General features: G+C 41.2%; 1 protein-coding gene across 1 annotated transcript in view; it reads right to left on the bottom strand.

Moving 5' to 3' along the window:
• The window catches only part of LOC133616118 (endosomal transmembrane epsin interactor 1-like), a 321,751-nt gene that overhangs the window by 17,663 nt on the left and 280,473 nt on the right, over window positions 1–23,615 (bottom strand). Inside the window, exons 5-8 of the mRNA XM_061975233.1 lie at window positions 18,828–18,935; window positions 9,955–10,115; window positions 2,976–3,111; window positions 21–99 (exon numbers count right to left, since the gene is read on the bottom strand). Of these exons, the coding sequence (XP_061831217.1) occupies window positions 21–99; window positions 2,976–3,111; window positions 9,955–10,115; window positions 18,828–18,935 (484 nt within the window). The remainder of the gene's footprint in view (window positions 1–20; window positions 100–2,975; window positions 3,112–9,954; window positions 10,116–18,827; window positions 18,936–23,615) is intronic.

The following is a 23,615-nucleotide window of genomic DNA, read 5'->3' as shown; positions in this document are numbered from 1 at the left end:
GGTGCAGACAAAAGGTTTACCCTGAGTACTAAGTCCTGCCGTTGTGTTTCTGTCACATGGACTGGATTCCGTGGCCTGTTGTTCGATGCTGGTGGTGACCTGTTAGGAGAAACCCATTAGTCAACACCAGAAAGTGCAATTGCATCATTAGTTTCATTTTTTTCATGCTGTGCTTTTTTGTAATAGCATCCGTGGCCTTCAGTGCCACTACTGGCCAATGGGGGGCGCTGTAAGACCAGATCATGTCAATCATTTTGTGTCATTCAAAGGACTTGGGAGCACTGCTCATGCATTTGGTTTGAAAATGACGCAACTCCTTTAGCAAGCAAACATGCTTCAAATAATTACACGGGAGGCTAACAGATGTGTGTTATTCTGTCAAATTATTAATCATTGCAGTTTGGAGTGATCATTCAACAAGTATCCACAAAAACTAATTGCTGGCAAATGAAATGATGAATTGTGGGATGATAAGGGAAATCAGTTGTCGACAATATTATAAAAACAAATGTGATTATTTTTGGGGTTTTTACATGTGGCTGTGGACAATGAATTGTGTCTGTATAGACGAGGGGTCTCCAACCTTTTTCCTATGAGAGCTATTTTTACAAATTGAAAATGTCCGAGAGATACTCATATAGGTAACATTTATACAACATGTTGCTATCCACAACTAATATTTTGTGTTAAATTGAAAAAAAAAAAAAAAAGTTGGTAAAATTATATTCTAGAATTTAGTTCATAAATCAAGGCTTTTATTTGTATAGGACAGGGGTCGGCAACCCAAAATGTTGAAAGAGCCATAGGGAACAAAAATACAAAAACATTTGTATCAGGAGCCGCAAAAAATTAAAAGCCATATTACATACAGATAGTGTGTCATGAGATATACATTGAATTAAGAGGACTTAAAGGAAACTAAATGGCCTCAAATGTAGCTACAAATGAGGAATAATGATGCAATATGTACATATAGCTAGCCTAAATAGCATGTTAGCATCGATTAGCTTGCAGTCATGCAGTGACCAAATATGTCTGATTATCACTCTACACATGTCAATAACATTGACAAAACTCACCTTTGTGCATTCATGCACAAAGTTAAAAGTTTGGTGGACAAAATGAGACAGAAAAAGGATAAAACACGTCCTAGGAAGTCGGAGAAAGTTATATATGTAAACAAACTAAGGCGAGTTCATGGACCGCCAAAATTAGTAGGACAAAACGGCGCTCGCCAAATACTCGAATCAGTGAAGCATGTTTAATATAAACAGTGTGATTTATAACAATTAGTGAGGTTTGTGTCATGTTTGTCCTCCTACAGAAAACATACTAAAACAAAAAATATTTTTTTCCCCCTCATCTTTTTCCATTTTTCATACATTTTTGAAAAAGCTCCAGAGAGCCACTAGGGCGGCGCTAAAGAGCCGCATGCGGCTCGAGAGCCGCGGGTTGCCGACCCCCGGTATAGGAGATGGTTGTAGCCGCAAACAAGGGGTGTCAAACGTACTGCCCAAGGGCCGGATCAGGCCCGAGGACAGGTTTTATCCGGCCCGCGGGATGAGTTTGCTAAGTATAAAAATGTACCTGAAATTTTTGAATGAAAGAAACTGCTGTTCTAAATGTGTCCACTGGATGTCACAATAGCACTTATTTGTATCTTTATAGATTATGCTACATATGTACAAAATAAACCACATTATATTAATACATCAGTCAAAGTAAAATGATCAAACTACATAAATAACATACTATAATTTGATTTTGGTATAATTTTTTAATCTTGATAGATTGAAAATTAACACCAATGAGTTGACCGATGAACATTATGACATACGGTTATTTATTTAGAAAATATAAGTAACGACAAATAAAGTATATATACTATTAACCGCAACAGTTAATTGTAAAAAAACCAAAACAACAACACTATGATTTGTACATTTCAGAATGTGCTTGCTCTTTTTTTTAAACAAAGAAAACAATCTGAAGTTGTCTTTATTTTTAAGTTATCGTGCAGTGATTTTAACAGTCCGGCCCACTTGGGAGTAGATTTTTCTCCATGTGGCCCCCGATATGAAATGAGTTTGACACCCCTGCCGTAAACCAAGAAGTTGGTCAACTTTGACATTCAATTTAAACCCGAAGATTGCAAGAAAAACATGAAAAAAAACCCGCCCATTTGCGGCCACCATTTTTTTTTTAATATTTTTTTAACCTAAGTGAGGATTATGATGAATTCTTCATCTAAATGCGAACATCCCATCAGTCAGCATCAGAGTGAGAGCAGACATTGTACAGTAAGTGATTATTCTGTATTATTATGCTCTAAGTTTGTATTTCATGCTCAGCACTTTGCAATACTGCAATGCTTAGTGTTTCACTAAAGCTGGATATGTTTATCACTTCTACAACTTGTAGATTATGCTCCTTATATTCATGCTAAAAAATATAAGGTTGTTGAAAGAAAAAGCGAACAATGTCATGCGTCTGTGAAATTAATATGCCGCCGTATGCCTAAAATGATCAAAATACGTAACTATTACATGCTATTATTATCATGGCTGTTACTACTTTCCATATATACTTACAGCGGGTATATAAAAAGTTGATGGACGTTTTTGGATGATGTTTGCTTCATAGGAGGAATAGAGCGACTTCCATTAGCTCCGTTGTTAGCTGACTTTTGTTGGCATTGATTTACGTGTTAGAATGCATAAAAAAAGAAAAACATGTGTGCTGGTCTCACATAAGGATTATGAATGTTAGGCAACATTCCCCAAAAAGTTCAGTTCCCCTTTAATGTACCTGACAGCTTGGATTGGTCTAATCCACCTGAATGTGTAGTAAGCAGCAGGATATAATATAATACAATGTCTTTAAAAAAATATGTATCTCAGAAAGCATTAATATTTGGTGCTTTAGCAAAAAACAAACATTAAAGTTAAGCCCCCTTATCTAAAATCTGTCCTCACCTGGCTTGCAGGGGTCTGCCCTACCACAGACTCATACGGTGGGGGCAGGTCAGTCGGGTACAGCGTCCCAGGGCTGTTAATTGGCACCCCATAAATAGCACTGAAGGGAGAATGAGGAAAGTCCAGGTGGAGGCCTCTGTAAAGGATATGATATCAATATTTTTAAACAAACAATTAACAATCATTATATATGAGTCCATGTACATCATCATATCTTTTTAATGACTTAATTCCCCTCTACAATGGCAGAACATGAAACACGTGGCTCATTCTTGGTTCTGCACATGTACAGTACAGTGCATCCGGAAAGTATTCCCAGTGATTCACATTTTGTTATTTTACAGCCTTATTTCAAAATGGAATACATTCATTTGTCCATCCATCCATCCATCCATCTTCTTCCGCTTATCCAAGGTCGGGTCCCGGAGGCAGCAGGCTAAGCAGGGAAGCCCAGACTTCCCTCTCCCCAGTTACTTCGTCCAGCTCCTCCCGGGGGTTCCTGAGGCGTTCCCAGGCCAGCCGGGAAATAGCCTCCTTAACGTGTCCTGGGTCTTTCCCGTGGCCTCCTACCGGTCGGACGTGCCCTAAACGCCTCCCCAGGGAGACGTCCGTGAGGCATCCTGACCAGATGCCAGAACCACCTCATCTGGCTCCTCTCAAAGGGCAGGTGCAACGGCTTTACTTTGAGCTCCTTTTGAATGACAGAGCTTCTCCCCCTACATTTTAGAGAGAGACCCGCCACCCGACAAAGGAAACTAATTTTGGCTGCTTGTACCCGTGATCTTGTCCTTTCGGGCATAACCCAAAGCTCATGACCATAGGTGAGAATGTAAATGTAAATCGACCGGTAAATTGAGAGCTTTGCCTTCCGGCAAAACCATAACGGATCGATACAGTGTCCGCATTACTAAAGACGCTGCACCGATCCAAGATTTCCTCCCCGACCTGAAGATGGAACTCCACCCTTTTACGGGCAAGAACCATGGACTCGGACTTGGAGGTGCTGATTCTCATCCCAGTCGCTTCACACCGGGCTGTGAACCGATCCAGTGAGAGCTGAAGATCCTGGCCAGATGAAGCCATCGGAACCACATCATCTGCAAAAAGCAGAGACCAAATCTTGCAGCCACCAAACCGGATCCCCTTAACGCCCTGACTGCGCCTAGAAATTCTGTCTGTAAAAGTTATGAACAGAATCAGTGACAAAGGGAAGCCCCAGCGACTTACTGTTGGCAATGCGTACCAAGCTCTGACACCAATTACACAGGAAATGCCACAATCTGCCACAAAACTGCCACAATCAGGCAGTCTGATACCCCATACTCTCTGAGCACTGCCCACAAGACTTACCGAGGCGGTCAAATGCCTTCTCCAAGTCCAAAAAGCACATTTAGACTGGTTGGGCAAACTCCCATGCATTCTCAAGAACCCTGCTGAGAGTATAGAGCTGGTCCACAGTTCCAGGACCAGGACAAAAACCACACTGCTCCTCCTGGATCAGAGGTTCGACTATCCGGCGTAGACCTCATTTGTGGAATGAGGTCTCTGCGGAATGAGGTGAATTAATTTGTGTCCTTAGCATTCTACACACAATACCCCATAATGACACTGTGAAAATGTTAAGAATTTTTAGCAAATTTATTAAGCATAAACAAACTAAGAAATCACATGCACGTAAGTATTCACAGCCTTTGCTATGAAGCTCAAAAGTGAAAAAAAAAACACCCACAAGTTTTTCACATTGTCAGTATGGGCTATTGTGTGTAGAATTTTGAGGACATAAATGCATTTTTTTATTGGAATAGGCTGTAACACAACAAAATGTGGAAATAAAGAGGGGCTGTGAATACTTTCCAGATGCACTCTACCCGATATGTCTTCACCATCTGCATTGCTTCACCCACAAGCATCACATTTAAAAATAATAACACAACATTTATTTTTATTAACACAAAATTATAGCAATTTTCTATTTTTATTGGTCCTCTCTCACGTTTTATGAGATTGAGTGACGCATAGTTAGTCCAACTAAGAAGTGACAACACCCTATTCGAACATAATATGGTGCAAAGCATGTTATGACGTGTTGACGACAACCACCAATTAAACTAAGTGTTATAAAATGTACTGAACAAGTCACATATTGATGGCGAGTTCAATGAGTTGAAGAGTAACGTTCTCAAACTGGAAGTACAGTGGAACCCGCTGATGTCGACAACCCATTTTTAGACCACCGACTCATCAAAAATACAGCAGCAGCTATATTTTATAAAAGTATAAAATAGCATATACTAAAAAAAAATAACTAATGATTTGAGTAGGGTCTTGTTCACACAAGCAATACGCTACTTTTGCAACAATGTTGGACATAAAATGGGGCCGGAACCCGCACTTATAGGTGAAACTAAAACAATTACTATATCGTGCAACTACATGCACTTGGGGGTAGGATGATTGACCTTAGTGTGTGAATGTGAGTGTGAATGTTGTCTATCTGTGTTGGCCCTGTGATGAGGTGGCGACTTGTCTAGGGTGTACGCCGCCTTCCGCCAAAATGCAGCTGGGATAGGCTCCAGCACCCCCGTGACCCCGAGAGGGACAAGCGGTAGAAAAATTGATGGACGGATGGATATTACATGACCATAAAACCTTCAAAAGTGTGAAAAACTAAACAAAACATATGTTTGATGTCAGAAAAATTGTATGTAAATTATCAAAAAACTTTCCGTTCTCTGAGTTCCCAGTGAACAGATGAAAGCTGTTTTTGTTGCACCAAGCCAAAGGCTTGGAAAATTCCGCTGTGTACGACGGGAGGAGACGGGAGGGGTTATCTATTGTGATCCAAGACTTGCCCAAGCTCAATCCAGGACCAGTCCAAGCCCGAGGCATCTTTTTCTTTTGTGTTAATGTGACCGAAAACAATGGCTGTTTACATACCAGACATATCAGACTACAGATGACTGGCCCTAATGTGGCCCCTACATGGCCTCGACGTCACTTGCATCCGCAGTTCGATAAAGTGAAAACAAAGGAAGTTGACCAGATTCCGTAAATGAATAAGGAAGTTGCAACTACTACTACTACTACTACTTTGCTACACTTTAAAAATGAGTTTTTTGTCAGGATCTGTTGGGGACAAACCCCAAGACGCAGAGATGGCAGGCGTAGCGCAGGAAAACATGACTTTAATGTCAAAATGCAGGGAAAACAGGAACCAGGAGGAGACAGGAGACAGGCAACAGTCTACAGGATACAATCATCAAGCCCTCACTGGAGGGCGTGGCAGGCATAAATAGCCTGATTGGCCATTGCAACCAGGTGTGCCAGGCTGCCAATCAGGGACAGGTGAGAGAAACGAGCACTCAGGGAGACATGCAGGAAATGGAACCAAAATAAGAGCGCTGACAGGAAATAAACACAAACACAGAGGAAAACCCAAACATAACCAAATTGTCAGTGACAAGCCTGACAGGTTTTATTTTAAATGTAAAACACATTTAAGTAATATAAAATATGAATGAAAATATATAGTGTAATATATTTGGGAGGGTACCAATCTTTTTATGGCTGTTAAGAAGAGGATACATCGGACACGGACATCAGTGTGGTTCTACGATAGCGTTATTTTTCAACTTACTTACGTAAACAATTTACGCAATGTACGTAACATTTAGGCAAATACGCCACATAGCATACACGCCGTTTCCGGCCCTTTAACAATCGCTGTTTCTTAGAAATCAAAATATACATACATCTTAATATATTACTGTGGAGGGAGATGTAGTCAGCGCTGCCTACAGGACAGAGCACCATCAGACAGGAGCGTGGTAGTGCTGACGGCGAGACACAGCTGGCAGGTGATTAGATTTCACAGGTGGTACGTGTTAACCTAATCATCTGTTGTCTTTAACAGTAAGCGGCCGGGAGCAGGAAGGGAGAGAGGATACGAAAGTGACTGAAAAGTCACGTTCTAATGGGAGAGAAAACTTTTGTTGAAAAAACATTATCATTAAAACCTTGTTGAACCTGCACGCTTGGCTCCGGTGCCGTGTCTGACAGTGGGACCGCTTGGAAGCGACTTCCACAATTACCGGTACATGTAGCCTATTTTTTTCTCACTGTTGACAAGCGATGCACGTCAAATGTAGCCTCTGAAAAAAGACTTTAATCACCGAAAGAGCGCTGCCGAAACCCGATGTTGTGATGACGTGTCCGTATCCGTCTTATCCTGCGCATGACACAGCTTGACCAAAGATGGCGTAAAAGTCCCAAACAAGTGGCATTGCCGCTTAGACTGCAGTTACATTTGAAAAGATCAGATTCCAAACGGATTCGGACTAACTCCTGATGTGACCCAAATCTCATGCGAAAAAAATAAGATTTGAAACACTTTGGAGCGTTCAGACTGGCAAAAAAATATCCAATATGTGTCACTGGAGGGCAAAAAAATCAGATTTGGTGTGCACGTTGACTCCATCCATCCATCCATTTTCTACCGCTTGTCCTTTTCGGGGTCACGGGGGGTGCTGGAGCCTATCTCAGCTGCATTTGGGTGGAAGGTGGGCTACACCCTGGACAAGTCGCCACCTCATCACAGGGCCAACACAGATAGACAGACAACATTCACACTCACATTCACACACTAGGGCCAATTTAGTGTTGCCAATCAACCTATCCCCAAATCAAATCCCCAACAAACTGTCATAAGTACAACCTGCTTGAGTGTTATTGTTGATATTCATAATTTCGGGGTTTGTGAATGCACCTTGCTCCCCCTGACTGTGATTGTTGGATAATGAGGAAGTTTTGTGTCGCTGTTGTGACGAACGCTGTGGCAAAATGGGCGTGCAGTGTTGGATCTGAGCACACTTGTTACTGTTCAAACACCTGCCGCCTCTCACTCTGCAATCAACACACCTGACACTGATGAGTCTCCTGCCTTCATAAGCCAGCGTGTCCTGCATTCCAGTGCCAGAACGTAGCTACTTGTACATGTACAGTAAGCCTCTCACGTCTCTCGCTTCTTTGCTCATGTGCTTCCTCGCTCTTTGTGTTTCCCCTCCGGCGTGCTCACTGTGTCTTGTCTTGTGTCGTCATCCAGCAACCCTTCGCCGTCCCCTGGTTTCGAGCTGTGTGTCTCTTCTCCCTGGATCCCCTCTGGACTCTCTACTGCCTTCCTGGATCTCGACCGCACGCCTGCCTTTGGACCACGACGCCTCGCTCCAGCCCCTGACCCCTTGCCTGTCCCTGGACCTCCGAGCCTGCCTTGCCCTTTCTGGATTCCTGCACTGATCTCAACACGCACCTTCAACACCACCTGGTAACACTCCTCATATACTTGCTACACATAGCCAAGCAAAACTTCCTGCAGTTGGCCCAGGGTTGGGAGATGGAGGTCGACCTGGGGAGGAAGCTCCTCTTCCCAGAGGCGGTACTGTCCACCACTCTAAGACCAGACATAGTTATGTGGTCCCCAGAGAAAATCATCCTTGTGGAACTTACTGTCCCGTGGGAGGAGGGATGTGAGGAAGCGGCAGAGAGGAAGAAAACAAAGTACCAACAACTTGTCCAGGACTGCCGGGACAAGGGGTGGACAGCATGGCTGATGACAGCGGAAGTTGGATGTCGAGGATTCCCTGCTCAATCTGTGTGGAATCTGATGACAAAGGTCAGATTGAGAGGTCACTTGAGGAAAACAGCCGTTCGTAGGATGGGAGAAGCGGCAGAGAGAGCCTCCTGTTGGCTCTGGCATAAAAGAGAGGACAATAGATGGAAGCCTGGATGAGAGGGGCAGTGATCTGGCCAATCACTGCTGACCCACCAACCGGAGAGTGTTATGGTTAAGGGTCGAAACACTCGGTGAACGTTGGGGACCACCTGATGACCTCTTGTCCAGGCCAAAGCTTTATCCATTAGAAATGGATTAAAATAGCATCTTTGATGTATTTGCAAACTAAACACCGTATACATTTGGTTTAATCACACACTCCACATATATTTGTATATTTCAATAAACACGCTGCAAGCTAACGACGTCCCTGCCTCCGTGCCGTCTCCTTCTCCCACTGTACCATTACAACACTGTCACAACCCGTTAAGGTTATCAATACAGTTTTTTTTTAAATCAGGAAGCTACATTACTTGCAAGACATGGCATGCACAACATGTGTTGCAGGTTTGTTGAGTCTCTATTCATTTAGCACTGATAACTATTTATTTATTTATTTTATCCAGTCTGTTATTACTGATAGGTGTTGTTATGGTACAACTAATTGGTACCCATTCCTGTAAATGGAGGAAAAATATGTCAACAAACTATCCCTTTTGTCTCCGGCCAAAGTCACAAGCAAGCAAGCAAGCAATGGCTAGTTATGGTAAATGGTAAATGGGTTATACTTGTATAGCACTTATCTACCTTCAAGGTACTCAAAGCGCTTTGACACTATTTCCACATTCACCCATTCACACACACATTCACACACTGATGGCAGGAGCTGCCATGCAAGGCGCTAACCACGACCCATCAGGAGCAAGGGTGAAGTGTCTTGCTCAAGGACACAACAGACGTGACGAGGTTGGTAGAAGGTGGGGATTGAACCAGGAACCCTCAGGTTGCTGACACGGCCACTCTCCCAACTGCGCCACGCCATCCCCGTTTTTTCTTACGTCGACAACCGCTTATGTCGACAAAAACGAGTTCCCCTGTACAAACATTATTTCTCCATCATTGAGGTGAATGGAAAAACGTGTACGTAACATGCAGCTTCTGCCCAGGATGAAAGTTGTAAATGACAAGTAATAGTATCAAGAGGAAACCCACACATAAAACAAGGAAGATCATGCACACTTCACTCAGAGAGGCCCGAGTTAATAGTAATAATAATGATATTTAAATTTTTTTTATAATAATACATTGTTTGGGAACAGTTTGCATGCAATAAAAAGACTGTGATACTGATAAGAAGTATTTGCTTCTCACCTCAGTCCATCCATTGAGGGTGTGCAGGTGTACTCAGGGGGGTAGTAAGGTGGTGGGGGAATGGGAGGAATAAACTCATCAAAGTCCAGTGTTTGGTGGATGATGGTTCCATGGGGAGTCACACAGTCAGCATTCAGAGCTCGTGTTCGGTGTGGCATAAACTGAAACACATCATTAAAAGAGACACGTTGTCATTGCAAAATCTCTTGTTTATTATTTCAAACCTGAAAGTGCCTGCAGCGTCTCCCTGCGTTCTTACCGTTTCTTCTGCGCCTTTGCTCTTGGTTCAGTGATCAAGCTGCAAGAACATTTCACACATTTTCCCTCTGAGGGGCTGCTATAACAGTAATTCTCAAACTGTGGTAGAAGTACACAGGCTCTATCTAGTGGTACCCCAAATAATCAGTTAATTAAATGTTCAAATAGTGTTACTGTTCAAACTGTATATAATGTTACAGTGGCCAAAAATATATTTGTTAAATAAACAATTGCCTTTTAATAAATATTGGGCCGACAATGCAACTGTATTTTGATGTTGGTCATTATGGTGGTCATTCTTTCTGAGTTGGTACTTGGTGAAAAATATTTAAGAACCACTGTGCTATATCTTAACAGTGGATATCAAATCAGACTTTTATAAGTGAGTCGACTCACAATTAGCCCTATTTTTTTTTTTATTTGTAGGACTGTCATAATTGTTTCCCATAAATAAAGTATATTTTCCTTTTAATGAATCAATCAATAATAATACACCTTGATTTACAACCACTTCAACAATTTTTTCTAAATATTTTTAAGACGTTTGTAGTCAATATTGGTACAGATAAATTAGGGCCAAAAGTTTTATACTTGAATGAATAAACTCTAAAATGGAAATATTAAGTTTTGTGTTGAAATTTGAAAAAACAAAAAACAAAAAACAAAACATAAGTGTATTCAAAATAAAAAAATAAAAAAATTCTGATTCACGCTGGTAATGATTTTGAACAAATTATTGATTTTTATTTTTCACTTTCATAAAATTAAGATTCTCGCGCATATGTTTCGTTTTCAGATTCAAATCTCTTTTTTTCAGATTCAGACTTTTATTTACAGTTACGTGGGCAGGGTGGCTCATGAACAACAAGGATAGTGGGCATCGTCCCCAAGTTTATTTTTTCAATTACAAATCTTTTCGCACTAATTTAGCACCATACAATATGTTATGACAGTCTAAATTGCCTCATGTCATAAAAAACAGTTAATTAGATGTTTTAGTATAACTAACATATAGTGGTAAACTAATATTTTGCAAAATATGTTAAATACTGTGCTAAAGCAATTTGCCTTCAAGTGAGCAACTGAATGAGTAGTACAGGTACATCCAAAAACAAATTGGAATATCATAAAATTTTCTTTACACATGACTCATGACTCCTACACGTATGTTTTGTTCAGATCTAGTTTGTTTTGGGTTTATTTTGGTGACCTATATTTATTTTGACCACTGGTGTTGGTACGAAGGGGAAGTATATCAATGCAGAAGAGACACGACTTGGGGCCTGATCTACTAAAAGTTTGCATGGATTAAAACAAATGCAAATTTGGTAGCACACGCAAAGCCGATCTACTAAGCTTGTGCGCTTAGGATTGTGTCTATTAAATGAGCAAAATAGCGATCGTAATGCATTTAGCGTGTTTGTCTTTGTGTATAAGCAGAATATATGATAACTAGAATTTGCAAATCTGGTAGGAATTGCGTGTGAATGCCCTTATACACGTGAGTGAAACTGAACTGCTTGAATGTCCAGGGTGAGTGGAGTGTGTGGATGTTGGAACGATTTGAATCGGTTGAGAGATTAATGGAGAGGTTTGTATATTGCCCATACATTTTCAATCGAGGAAAATTCCTGGTAATTCCGAGTAATCAGGAATTTTCGGAACCGGGAAACATGCTGGCTTGGAAGTCCAGGGTGAGTGTAAAGTGTGGGTGTTGCACTGAGCCTAGTCTATAAAATCCGCTACACCTCCCTGATACCGAAGTACATGTCAAACTACTTCCTTAACGTAAATGACCGCCACTAACCACGTTAAACCCAGAATCCAATCTAACAAAGGTCTTAACTCATTCTCTTTCTATGCCACATCAATGTGGACTGTGCTCCCAACAGGTATAAAAGAAAGGGCATCTCTATCCTCCTTCAAAACCGCAATAAAAGTACACCTCCAGGCATCTACAACCCTAAACTAACACCCTCCCCGGATTGTAAATAATCAAATGTAAATAATCAAATGTAGATATTTTTTCTTATGCTTTCTGATCTCTCTCTCTCTCTCTCTCTGCCCACTACTTTCTGTACATATCCTACCAAGTCAGACCTACACTGTTTCAATATCCATTTCTCTGTTCTCAATTGTTGATGACACACACACACACACCCCGGATTGTAAATAATGTAAATAATTCAATGTGATTATCTTGTGTGATGACATGAAGTGCTCTAAAACTTGCTGGTAGACGGCTGCGTTGACCCTGGATCTCAGGAAACAGAGTGGACCGACACCAGCAGATGACATGGCACCCCAAACCATAACTGATGGTGGAAACTTTACACTAGACTTCAGGCAACGTGGATCCTGTGCCTCTCCTGTCTTCCTCCAGACTCTGGGACCTCGATTTCCAAAGGAAATGCAAAATTTGCATGGTTGGGTGATGGTTTGGGGTGCCATGTCATCTGCTGGTGTCAGTCCACTCTGTTTCCTGAGATCCAGGGTCAACGCAGCCGTCTACCAGCAAGTTTTAGAGCACTTCATGCTTCCTGCTGCTGACCTGCTCTATGGAGATAGAGATTTCAAGTTCCAACAGGACTTGGCGCCTGCACACAGCGCAAAATCTACCCGTGCCTGGTTTACGGACCATGGTATTTCTGTTCTAAATTGGCCCGCCAACTCCCCTGACCTTAGCCCCATAGAAAATCTGTGGGGTATTGTGAAAAGGAAGATGCAGAATGCCAGACCCAAAAACGCAGAAGAGTTGAAGGCCACTATCAGAGCAACCTGGGCTCTCATAACACCTGAGCAGTGCCAGAAACTCATCGACTCCATGCCACGCCGCATTAACGCAGTAATTGAGGCAAAAGGAGCTCCAACCAAGTATTGAGTATTGTACATGCTCATATTTTTCATTTTCATACTTTTCAGTTGGCCAACATTTCTAAAAATCCCTTTTTTGTATTAGCCTTAAGTAATATTCTAATTTTGTGACACACGGAATTTTGGATTTTCATTTGTTGCCACTTCAAATCATCAAAATTAAATGAAATAAACATTTGAATGAATCAGTCTGTGTGCAATGAATAAATATAATGTACAAGTTACACCTTTTGAATGCAATTACTGAAATAAATCAAGTTTTTCAAAATATTCTAATTTACTGGCTTTTACCTGTATATCTGATAGTATATATCTGTACCATGAATCAATTTAAGTGGACCCCGACTTAAACAAGTTGAAAAACTTATTCGGGTATCACTGTGCAACCTACTAATAAAAGTCTCAATCAATCAATCAATCAATCAATGTTGGAACGATTCAAGTCAAATGGGAAATGTGGGATATGCAGTCGATTGTATATTTCCCATTCATTGTCAATGGGGAGAAAATTAACGGAAATTCCGGAAACCCTGGAATTTTGGGAAAAGGAAAACATGTTTTGTGTTCGATATATCGGAAGGTTAGTGTGAGTGGAAGGTTGAAAGGTCAGGTTCGGGTTAAAAAGGACACATTTTTTGAGAATTTTGGGCATTGTAGAATTATGAATACGTCCATTCATTTGAGTGGAATTTCCTGGAAATTTCGGAATAACCGGGAATTTTGGAAAATATTGATACTAGCATAATTGTCCTAAATGATATGAATGGGTTGATGTTAGAATTTTTGGAATCCGTTGAAAAATGTTGACGTAGAAACAGTTCGAATTGAGAATTGGTATTTCGTAGTTCTTGGAATTTCGGGAAAACCAGAAATAGATTTTGTTGTCCCAACTAAGATGGATTTTTTGATGGTGGACTGGTCAAAAACGGTTGAAAAATGTGGACTGTGAAAAGTTTAGATCAAAGGTGAATATAGGGCTTTGGAAAAATGGGAATATTGAGAATTCCTGGAATTTTTTTTTACCTTAGAAAATGGGGAGTTGTGCAAGTTGGAAAAACGGCCCATTCATTTTCAGTGGGCAAAATGTCTTGGAAAAACAAAAATTCTGGGTAATATAGGATATTTTAGATACATTTTTTTCCGTGACCTCATGTTTACGGTCGAGCTGAACATTTTGATACTGGAACGGTTCCGATTGGATGAAAACTGTGCGCTGTGGGTTCCGGCAAGATTTTACCTAATAATAATGATAATAATAACAATAATTGTAATAATAATAATAATAATTATTATTATTATTATAATAAATAATTCCTTGGTGTAAAATAACATGTGTGAATACTTGGGCATTTACACAATTATCAGAATGGCCACAATGCTTAGAGAAGGAGATGACAAAACTTCTTGCAACATGCATATTCTTGCCATGGATCATTCCAGGCGCCTCTCAAAGTGCACCTTCGGCGTGCTAAAAAATAGGTTGTGTTGTCGAGATCGCGCTTCTATATGGCCCAGAAAATATGGTACAAATTATGTTTGTGCGCTGGATTATCCACAACATAACAAAACACAACAGGTTGGAGCATATGATGCAAGGACATAACTGTGTCGATGGTGACAGCCAGTTGTACACGCACAATCGTTATTTACCAACAAAAATCACTCAACATTTGCACTCAACGGTTCCCCAGTGTTCTCAATGAAAGCAGGTGTAAACTAGGTGGTATTGGTTTTTACAACAGAGTCATTTCGCGAGAACTGACAAATGAACATACTTTTTCGCAGCCTGACATTTCTGCTTGAAATATCCTTTTTGTAATTGATCTTATGTAATATTCTAAAGTTCTGAGTCACTGAAGTTTGGGCTTTATCTTGTCTGTAATACATAACTTTATTATTTATGGAATGAAATGGTGTACAAATTGAGAGGAGGGAGTAATAAACATGTGTTAGTAATTGCTATGACATAGAAAAGGGTAGGATTAAGTAAATGGAAATAGTGATGCATCATGTTGTAACTTTAAGCATGTCGTGGTGGCGTGGTCGACGGTGTCGACCACGCCACCTTAATCACTCGTCTTGAGAACTGTGTGGGCATTAAGGGCGTCGCCCTCAACTGGTTCCGGTCGTACCTAACCGACAGGAGTTTTTGTGTAAAAGTAGACAGTTTTATGTCGTCCACAGCTCATTTACCACATGGGGTCCCCCAGGGCTCAATCCTTGCCCCAATTTTATTTGCGCTTTACCTTCTCCCCCTTGGTTCTATTTTTAGGAAGTACAGTATTGCATTTCATTTTTATGCCGATGATTGCCAGATTTATTTTCCCATGGCACAAAATAACACGGTTCAACGTCTTATTGACTGCCTGCACGACATCAAAGTCTGGCTTTCAGCTAACTTCCTGAGCCTAAATGAAGATAAAACAGAAGTTATGTTGTTCGGTCCAAGTCGCTCTCCCTCCCCCAACGTTGACCTCGGCACTCTGACCCCGTATCTCAGCGACTCTGTCACAAACCTGGGGGTAAAGTTTGACTCAGATTTTAAATTCGAAAAACAAATCAGCAGCGTCGTTCAAAAAAGCTTTTATCAATTACGCCAAATAGCGAAAGTGAAACCGCTTCTATCAAGACATGATCTTGAGAAATTAATCCACGCTTTTATCTCGACTCGTCTTGATTATTGTAATGCCCTGTATGTTGGCATTAGCCAGGCCTCCCTCGCCCGCCTGCAGCTCGTGCAGAACTCTGCTGCTCGTCTGCTAACACAGACCCGCAGACGTGAGCACATCACCCCTATTTTAGCGTCCCTTCACTGGCTCCCTGTGCGTTACCGAATACATTTTAAACTCCTTTTATTTGTTTTTAAATGTCTAAACAACCTCGCGCCAACCTATCTCTCCGACCTCCTTCAGCCTTACTGCCCCACCCGATCCTTAAGATCAGCCGATCAGCTGCTGTTGACGGTCCCTGACACAAGGCTGAAGCTTAGAGGTGACAGAGCTTTCTCCGTTGCTGCTCCCAAGCTCTGGAACGACCTACCCCTGAGTGTTAGACAAGCCTCCTCTCTTCCTGTTTTTAAATCTCTCTTAAAAACATACTTTTATTCCATGGCTTTTAACACTGAGTGATATCCATCCTGCAATGGCGCCCCATAATACACCTGCTGTGATCCTGTTTTTATGTTTTTATGTTTTTATTAATTCTATTTTAATTATTTATTTTTTATCGTGTTCTGTTTGTGTTGTGTTGTGTTTGCTCGGTACTCGTTTTATCTTTTAACCTGCTCATTGTACAGCACTTTGGCTACCCCTGTGGTAAATTTTAAATGTGCTCTATAAATAAAGTTGATTTGATTTGATTTGATGTTCGAAATACAATTAAACCATAAACCATAACCATTGAGATTGCTAAAAATATTTAAATTAAGATTGTCAAAAATAACAAGTTAACTCATGTGATTTAGCACAAAAATGATCGCCTTAATCGTGCCTGAACACGGATTAATCACACAATTTAGTTTGACTGTACAATACATGCTCCTTTAGCTTAACTGCGGGTGGTTAACTGAAAGGTGGCACAGGTTGTTATATTGCCAGTGATCAGGTCAATGCATATCTTGGTGCAAATATAAGTGAGGTCATTCCAATTTCAGTTCAGAATGGGACTTTAGATCAAACTGTTACATGCATTCTGATAATACAATTGCATTTGTGTCCAAATATTGGGTTCTTTTTTTTTTAAATAATACAAATTATGCAAGTGAGTAATAACCTGTGAACAATTATGATTCATCCAAATTCAAAAGTGTGATTAATCTGATTTTTTAATATATGTACACTATGTTGCCAAAAGTGATTGGCCACTCATCCAAATGATGAGAATCAGGTGTCCTAATCACTTGGCCCGGTGTATAAAACCAAGCACTTAGGCATGGCGACTGTTTCTACAAACATTTGTGAAAGAATGGGCCGCTCTCAGGAGCTCTGTGATTTCCAGCGTGGAACTGTCATAGGATGCCACCTGTGCAACAAATCCAGTCGTGAAATTTCCTCGCTCCTAAATTTTCCAAAGTCAACTGTAGGCTTTATTATAAGAAAATGGATGAGTTTGGGAACAACAGCAACTCAGACACGAAGTGGTAGGACACGTGAACTGACAGAGAGGGGTCAGCTGATGCTGAAGCGCTTAGTGCAAAGAGGTCGCCGACTTTCTGCACAGTCAGTTGCTACAGAGTGCCAAACGGCATGTGACTTTCCAATTAGCCCACATACAGTACGCAGAGAGCTTCATGGAATGGGTTTCCATGGCCGAGCAGCCGCAGCTAAGCCATACATGTCATGTATGTGTGATCATGTTTTGTTTTAGTCATGTTCGGTTTTGTTTTTGGACTTTTTGTGCACTTTTGTTTGTTTGTCACCATAGCAACCATTAGTTTTCACCTGTCACGTCACGCACCTGTTTCACGTTTTGAGTCACGCACCTGTTTTCACTAATCATGTCTGTAGTATTTAAGTTCATTGTTTTCATTTTGTCGTTCTGACGACATCCCGGATTCATACACCTGTCACACTCTGTTTACCTCTGCGCACTTCATAGTCCATGCCAAGTAAGTTTTTGTTTATTAATGCCACAGTTAGTGTTTTTGTTTCATTGTTCACAGTTTCTGTCTATGTGCAAGTTTTGTTTTCAATAGCCTAGTTTTGTACCTCCGCCATTGTGCGCACTTTTCGTTTGTTCTTTTTTGATATATTAAATAAATATGTACTCACATTCCCGTCTCGCCCGAGCCAACTTTCCGTTGCCTTCAGGAAAAAACAAAACCCAAGGACCGAGTCGTGACAATACATCACCAAGTCCAATGCAAAATGAATCATGCTTTTCCATCTGGCAATCTGACGGACCAGAGAACGCTACATTTCGGACTGCATTGTGCCAAGTGTGAAATTTGGTGGAGGAGGAATTATGATGTGGGGTTGTTTTTCAGGAGTTGGGAAAGGCCCCTTAGTTCCAGTGAAAGAAACTTTGAATGCTCCATGAACATTTTCCCAACCTTGTGGGAACAGTTTGGAGTGGGCCCCTTCATATGTGAGTCAAGGCAGGTGGCAATATAGTGTATCTTCTAACATGAAAATGTAAATCTATGTTTAATAAAATGAGCGACAAAAAATATTAAACTTTTTCATGATATGCAATGAGAAACCTGATATTTAGGCTTATTTCAACGAGCACACAGATGAATTGTATTAATAGGTAATAATGGATGGCTGGATGGACATGTACAGTGTAAGACATTGCTGCACCTTTTTATCCGTGCAGTGGAATGATGTAACTATTTTTGGTGTGAACAACAAAGGGAGCTTGGCCATGTTAATTTCCCTCCTGGCGTGCGGTATTAAGCAGCTAATAGCTTCATTGCTCCACATAAAATGACAAAAATGGTTCACACTGAGAATAATGCACTTTTGTGGAACAAATGCAGAGTGTTTAAGCTTCTTCTTTTTTTTAATACCGGGGGAGGCCACAGAGAAGACAACGGAGTCCTGTGGCAACTGAACTGTCCTTGACTGACTTTTGCAGAAACGCAAAACAATAATATCTTCACAGGCTTGGGACAGAGTTTATGAAGCACATTGTATAATTCATTTCCAAGTTGATAGGAACCTTCAGACTCTTTACTTATTCCCCCACTGAAAGAAAAAAAAAAAAAAAAGAAGTACCCATTTATTATTGTCCACACTCACCATCTGCAGCACATCGGTGGAGACAATTTGCATGCAGCACATGGCTGTGGCGAGGGCACAAACTATGGTGGAGATGACGTTGAGAGCACACACGCTGAACAGCAGCTCCTGTGAGAGAGGGGACGGAGAAGAAAAACTAGTTGACAATCAGGGACAAAACTAACACAAATAAGAGGTAATAATTGTGGAGGTCGAAAAAACCTGTGCAAAATGTGCAAAAAAAACATGGACAATACACGCTGTGTCGGGTCAGATTAAACCACACACACACACACACACACACACACAGACTCACACACACCTTTAATAACTGTACTATATGAATTAATTTCCTGGTGGACAGCCCAGAAAAAGAAACAGCACTTGCATGGAAATTAGCTCTTGGAATAGCACCGAGGACAGACATTTTAATAGCATTTCAAAAAGAGTGAAAGGACTGCATATAAGGGGTGGGAATCTTTGGGCATCTCACGATTCGATTAAGAGTCATGGTATACGATTGGATTATAAATTGAATATTGATGCATCTTTAATTCATGTGTATGTATGTATGTATGTATGTATGTATGTAAGGTTCCCTCTCTGGCTGCTGACGTACGCAGTGTTCTGAATATTGCTTATAAAAAGTAATTAATCATAGTTACTCGATACTTAACCGAAAAAGTAACTAACAAAATTACTCTTAAATAAATGTAATTAATTACCAGGGAAAGTAATTAATACTTTTTTTTTTTTTTTTTTAAACTTCAAATATCTGGCATATGCAGTTTAGACATTTTATATGAGAGCAGATTGTGAGCGTGTGCCTTTAAAAGGCGGGGCCTGTTGCCGAGTGACGTGTGACGTAAGCGAGACCGTACTCAGATAAGCATTTTACCTAAGCTGTGTTTGTTAGCTTAGCAGCGGAGGTTTGCTAGCACTGACGGCAGCTGTGTTGAATCCTCCCTCTGGTAAATAGAGACTGAATATGCTTCGATGGCCGTCATATCTTCTTGGCCAGAAACAGGGTATTGTTTGGATTGCAAGCTCGTCACTTCAATCATTGATTTAATGTTTATTATATCCAGTGTTGGGACTAACTGTAACGCCGTTATTTTTGGCGGTAACTAGTAGTCAAACACATTATTTTTTATATTCAGTAGCTCAGTTGCCGTTACTACATGATGCGTTACTGCGTTATTTTACGTTATTTTTTATGTAGTATCGGCTAGAAAGTGAGAAGATCTGAGTGTATTTACTGGAGAGCTGCAGAAGAGGCGCGCTGTGTGTGTGTGTGTGTGTGTGTGTGTGGAGGGGTGGGGGGTGGGGGGTGTCTGTGTTTACTAACAAAACATCATGGCGTAGCCAAAGTCGAATTTCTTAACATGGAGATATTCTCACTACTTTCTTTTATCTACTGCCCAAAACAGCAATTCAAATCTGCTGAAAAAGCTACAAAAGCAACATGCTTCGACAAAGCTAGTAAAGAGAGAGAGACACTTCACCTCCAACACCATCTAAGCAACAGCGGCTGGATTTTAACGGAGGGACTGCTAACCAGGACAAATTGATAGAGCCATTGCAGCGTATGTGCTAGAAGACATGCAGGCTATTTCTACAGTGGAGTCACCCGCTTTCAGGCAGCTAATTGGCATGATATCGGGCATCAAACAGCAAATGGCACAGAAACATTTTCCACGTACCTGGACACAGTGGACAGTGAGGACATAAACATGGAAAGCGAGCTAAAGAAAACACTCCAAACTCTGCCTCTGCTCATCATTCAGCACTGAAGGTACACACACTCTGTCAATTCTCTTATATACTCTTTCATTCTAGACTTCTAGAGTGTTTGATTATCACATCACTCTAAATGTATAGACTATAAAGTTCACAAACATAAAGAGGGATCCTTGTGGGCCAGGCCAATCTTTCCTTATCTCTAAACTAAAACTGGGGAAATGTGTAGTGTTCTGAGCTTCAGACATGATTTTATTTCAGAATTCCTTGAGAGAAAAAAACACCTGGTTAGGCTTTGTGTATGTAGTGTGTGCCTTCCTTGGTTTACAGCTATGTTGTTATTATGCGATTTGTTTCTTAGGTATGTTATGTTGCAGCTATGTATAATAGTTTTGTCAATTTGTTCTGGTCTGAAACAAATTGGCCCTTTGAAACATATCTTTGTCTTTGTGTGTTGTATGTCGACCACATTGCTTAGCAGAGTTCAGTGATGCAAATGCATGTCAAGTTGATCAACAGATTGTATTATTCTCCAGTGCAATAACAGTACTGAAATGAAGGCTAAAAGGGCATTAAATGGGGCTTTAAAAAAATCAAAAATACAAATAAAATAGAAGTGACTAAATAGTTACTTTTCACAATAACGCATTACTTTTTGGTGTAAGTAACTGAGTTAGTAACTGAGTTATTTTTGAAATAAAGTAACTAGTAACTGTAACTAGTTACTGGTTTTCAGTAACTAACCCAACACTGATTATATCCACGTAGTAATAGTGTGTATTGTGTTCTTTCCCATTTCGAATGTGATCGCGCATAGCATATACCTGTGTGTATATATATATATATATATATATATATATATATATATATATATATATATATATATATATATATATATATATGTGTGTGTGTTGTTGTCCCCACAATTTCCCCATCGGTCTTCTTTTCTTCTTCTTCTTTCTATCCCATTATCCCATCACCGCTCAGATGCGGCAAACACTTAATAAAACCAAACATTAAAGGCCTACTGAAACCCACTACTACCGTCCACGCAGTCTGATATATATGTATACACACACATTATATATATATATATATATATATATATATATGTACACACATGTATATAATATAGATATTTATACACACTCACACACACACACACACACACACACACACACACACACATATATAATATAAAATGTTGTCACTATGTGTATATATATATGTACACACATGTATATAATATAGATATTTATACACACTCACACACACACGCACGCACACACACACACACACACACACACACACACACACATATATATATATATATATATATATATATATATATATATATAATATGTTGTCACTATGTGTGGATAATATTATAAATTAATAAGATTTATTAATCTACTTGCTAAATGTCTTCTTTTTAGCAGGTTACTCTCTTTTGAAGTGTACAAAGCACTTATTCTTTTGTTGGTTCACTACTTCAAATTCTGGCTAGCTTAGCGGCGAGCATGGCTTCTTGTTTCCTCCTGCTGTGTTTTGCATTAGTTACACCTTTCTAAAAGTGTCTAATTACTTTATTACAACATGCTTAAATAATAGATTTTTTGACATTCGTCCATCGATTTGGAATCGTCCACTTTCCAATCGTGATTCGGGTTGCCAACTCCCTGAAGAAAAATAAAAACCTTGCAGGGCTGGTCAAGTTTTTTGTTTTTTTTGTTTTATGCCATTTCACTTCCAAAGACATGCACCTGGGGATAGGTTGATTGGTAACACTAAATTGGCCATAGTGCGTGAATGTGAGTGTGAATGTTGTCTGTCTATCTGTGTTGGCCCTGCGATAAGGTAGCGACTTGTCCAGGGTGTACCCCGCCTTCCGCCCGATTGTAGCTGAGATAGGCTCCAGCGCCCCCCGCGACCTCGAAGGGAATAAGTGGTAGCAAATGGATGGGATGGATATATATACAATGTAAATAGTCATGAAAATGAAGAAAACTCATTGAATGAGAAGGTGTGTCCAAACCTTTGGCCTGTACTATACATATATATATATATATATATATATATATATGTTGTCAGAGTTTGTAGGTGCCGAACCCCAAGATGCAGAGAAGGCGGAAGGCATTGTACGAGAAAACACGAACCAGAAACCAGGAAGCAGGAACAGGAGTCAGGATCCAGGGAAAGCTTAACGCACACAGGTAGCAACGACAGCATACAGCAAACAACGACACGACAGGTAGGAACGACAATAATCCAGCACTGACTGGAGGGGAAGGCAGGTTTAAATAGCAGCTGGCTGATTGACACCAGGTGTGGCCAGGTGCCAATCAGCCACAGCTGAGGGGAAGCAGCACTCAGGGAGACAATCAGGAAATGAAGACAAAATAAAAGCGCTGACAGAAAACTAAGACAAACGCAGAGGAAAAACTAAAACAGTCAAACTGTCAGGGACAAGCCTGACAGTAGCCCCCCTTCCCATTACGGATACCAGACGTTTTAGAAAATCCCCCCCCCCAAAAAAACAGTCCAAAGTCACGGGAGGGTGGAGGGAGGACAAGGAGGTGGGCCACCAGGCCAAGTGTCCCGCAACCAGCGGGGAAGAGTTAGGTGGCGACGGCGAGTTGAACGCCGCCGCAATTGGCGAGGCGACTCGTCCGCCGGCGTGGGAGAACCCACCGGAGACGATGGTGGCGGCGCCCTCTGCTGGCCCACCGGGGAGGATGGCGGCGGCGCCCTCTGCTGGCCCACCGGGGAGGATGGCGGCGGCGCCCTCTGCTGGCCCACCGGGGAGGATGGTGGTGGCGGCGCCCTCTGCTGGCCCACCGGGGAGGATGGTGGTGGCGGCGGCGTCTGCTGGCCCACCGGAGTGCATGGTGGCGGCGTCTGCTGGCCCACCGGAGAGGAGGATGGTGGCGCCCTCTGTTGCTGGCCCACCGGAGAGGAGGATGGTGGCGCCCTCTGCTGCTGGCCCACCGGAGAGGAGGATGGTGGCGCCCTCTGCTACTGGCCCACCGGAGAGTAGGATGGTGGCGCCCTCTGCTGCTGGCCCACCGG

The sequence above is a fragment of the Nerophis lumbriciformis genome, linkage group LG15, assembly GCF_033978685.3.
Source record: "Nerophis lumbriciformis linkage group LG15, RoL_Nlum_v2.1, whole genome shotgun sequence".
NCBI classification, from domain to species: Eukaryota; Metazoa; Chordata; class Actinopteri; order Syngnathiformes; family Syngnathidae; genus Nerophis; species Nerophis lumbriciformis.
The sequence above is the reverse complement of the archived record's forward strand: the minus strand, read 5'-3'. Positions and strand labels throughout refer to the sequence as shown.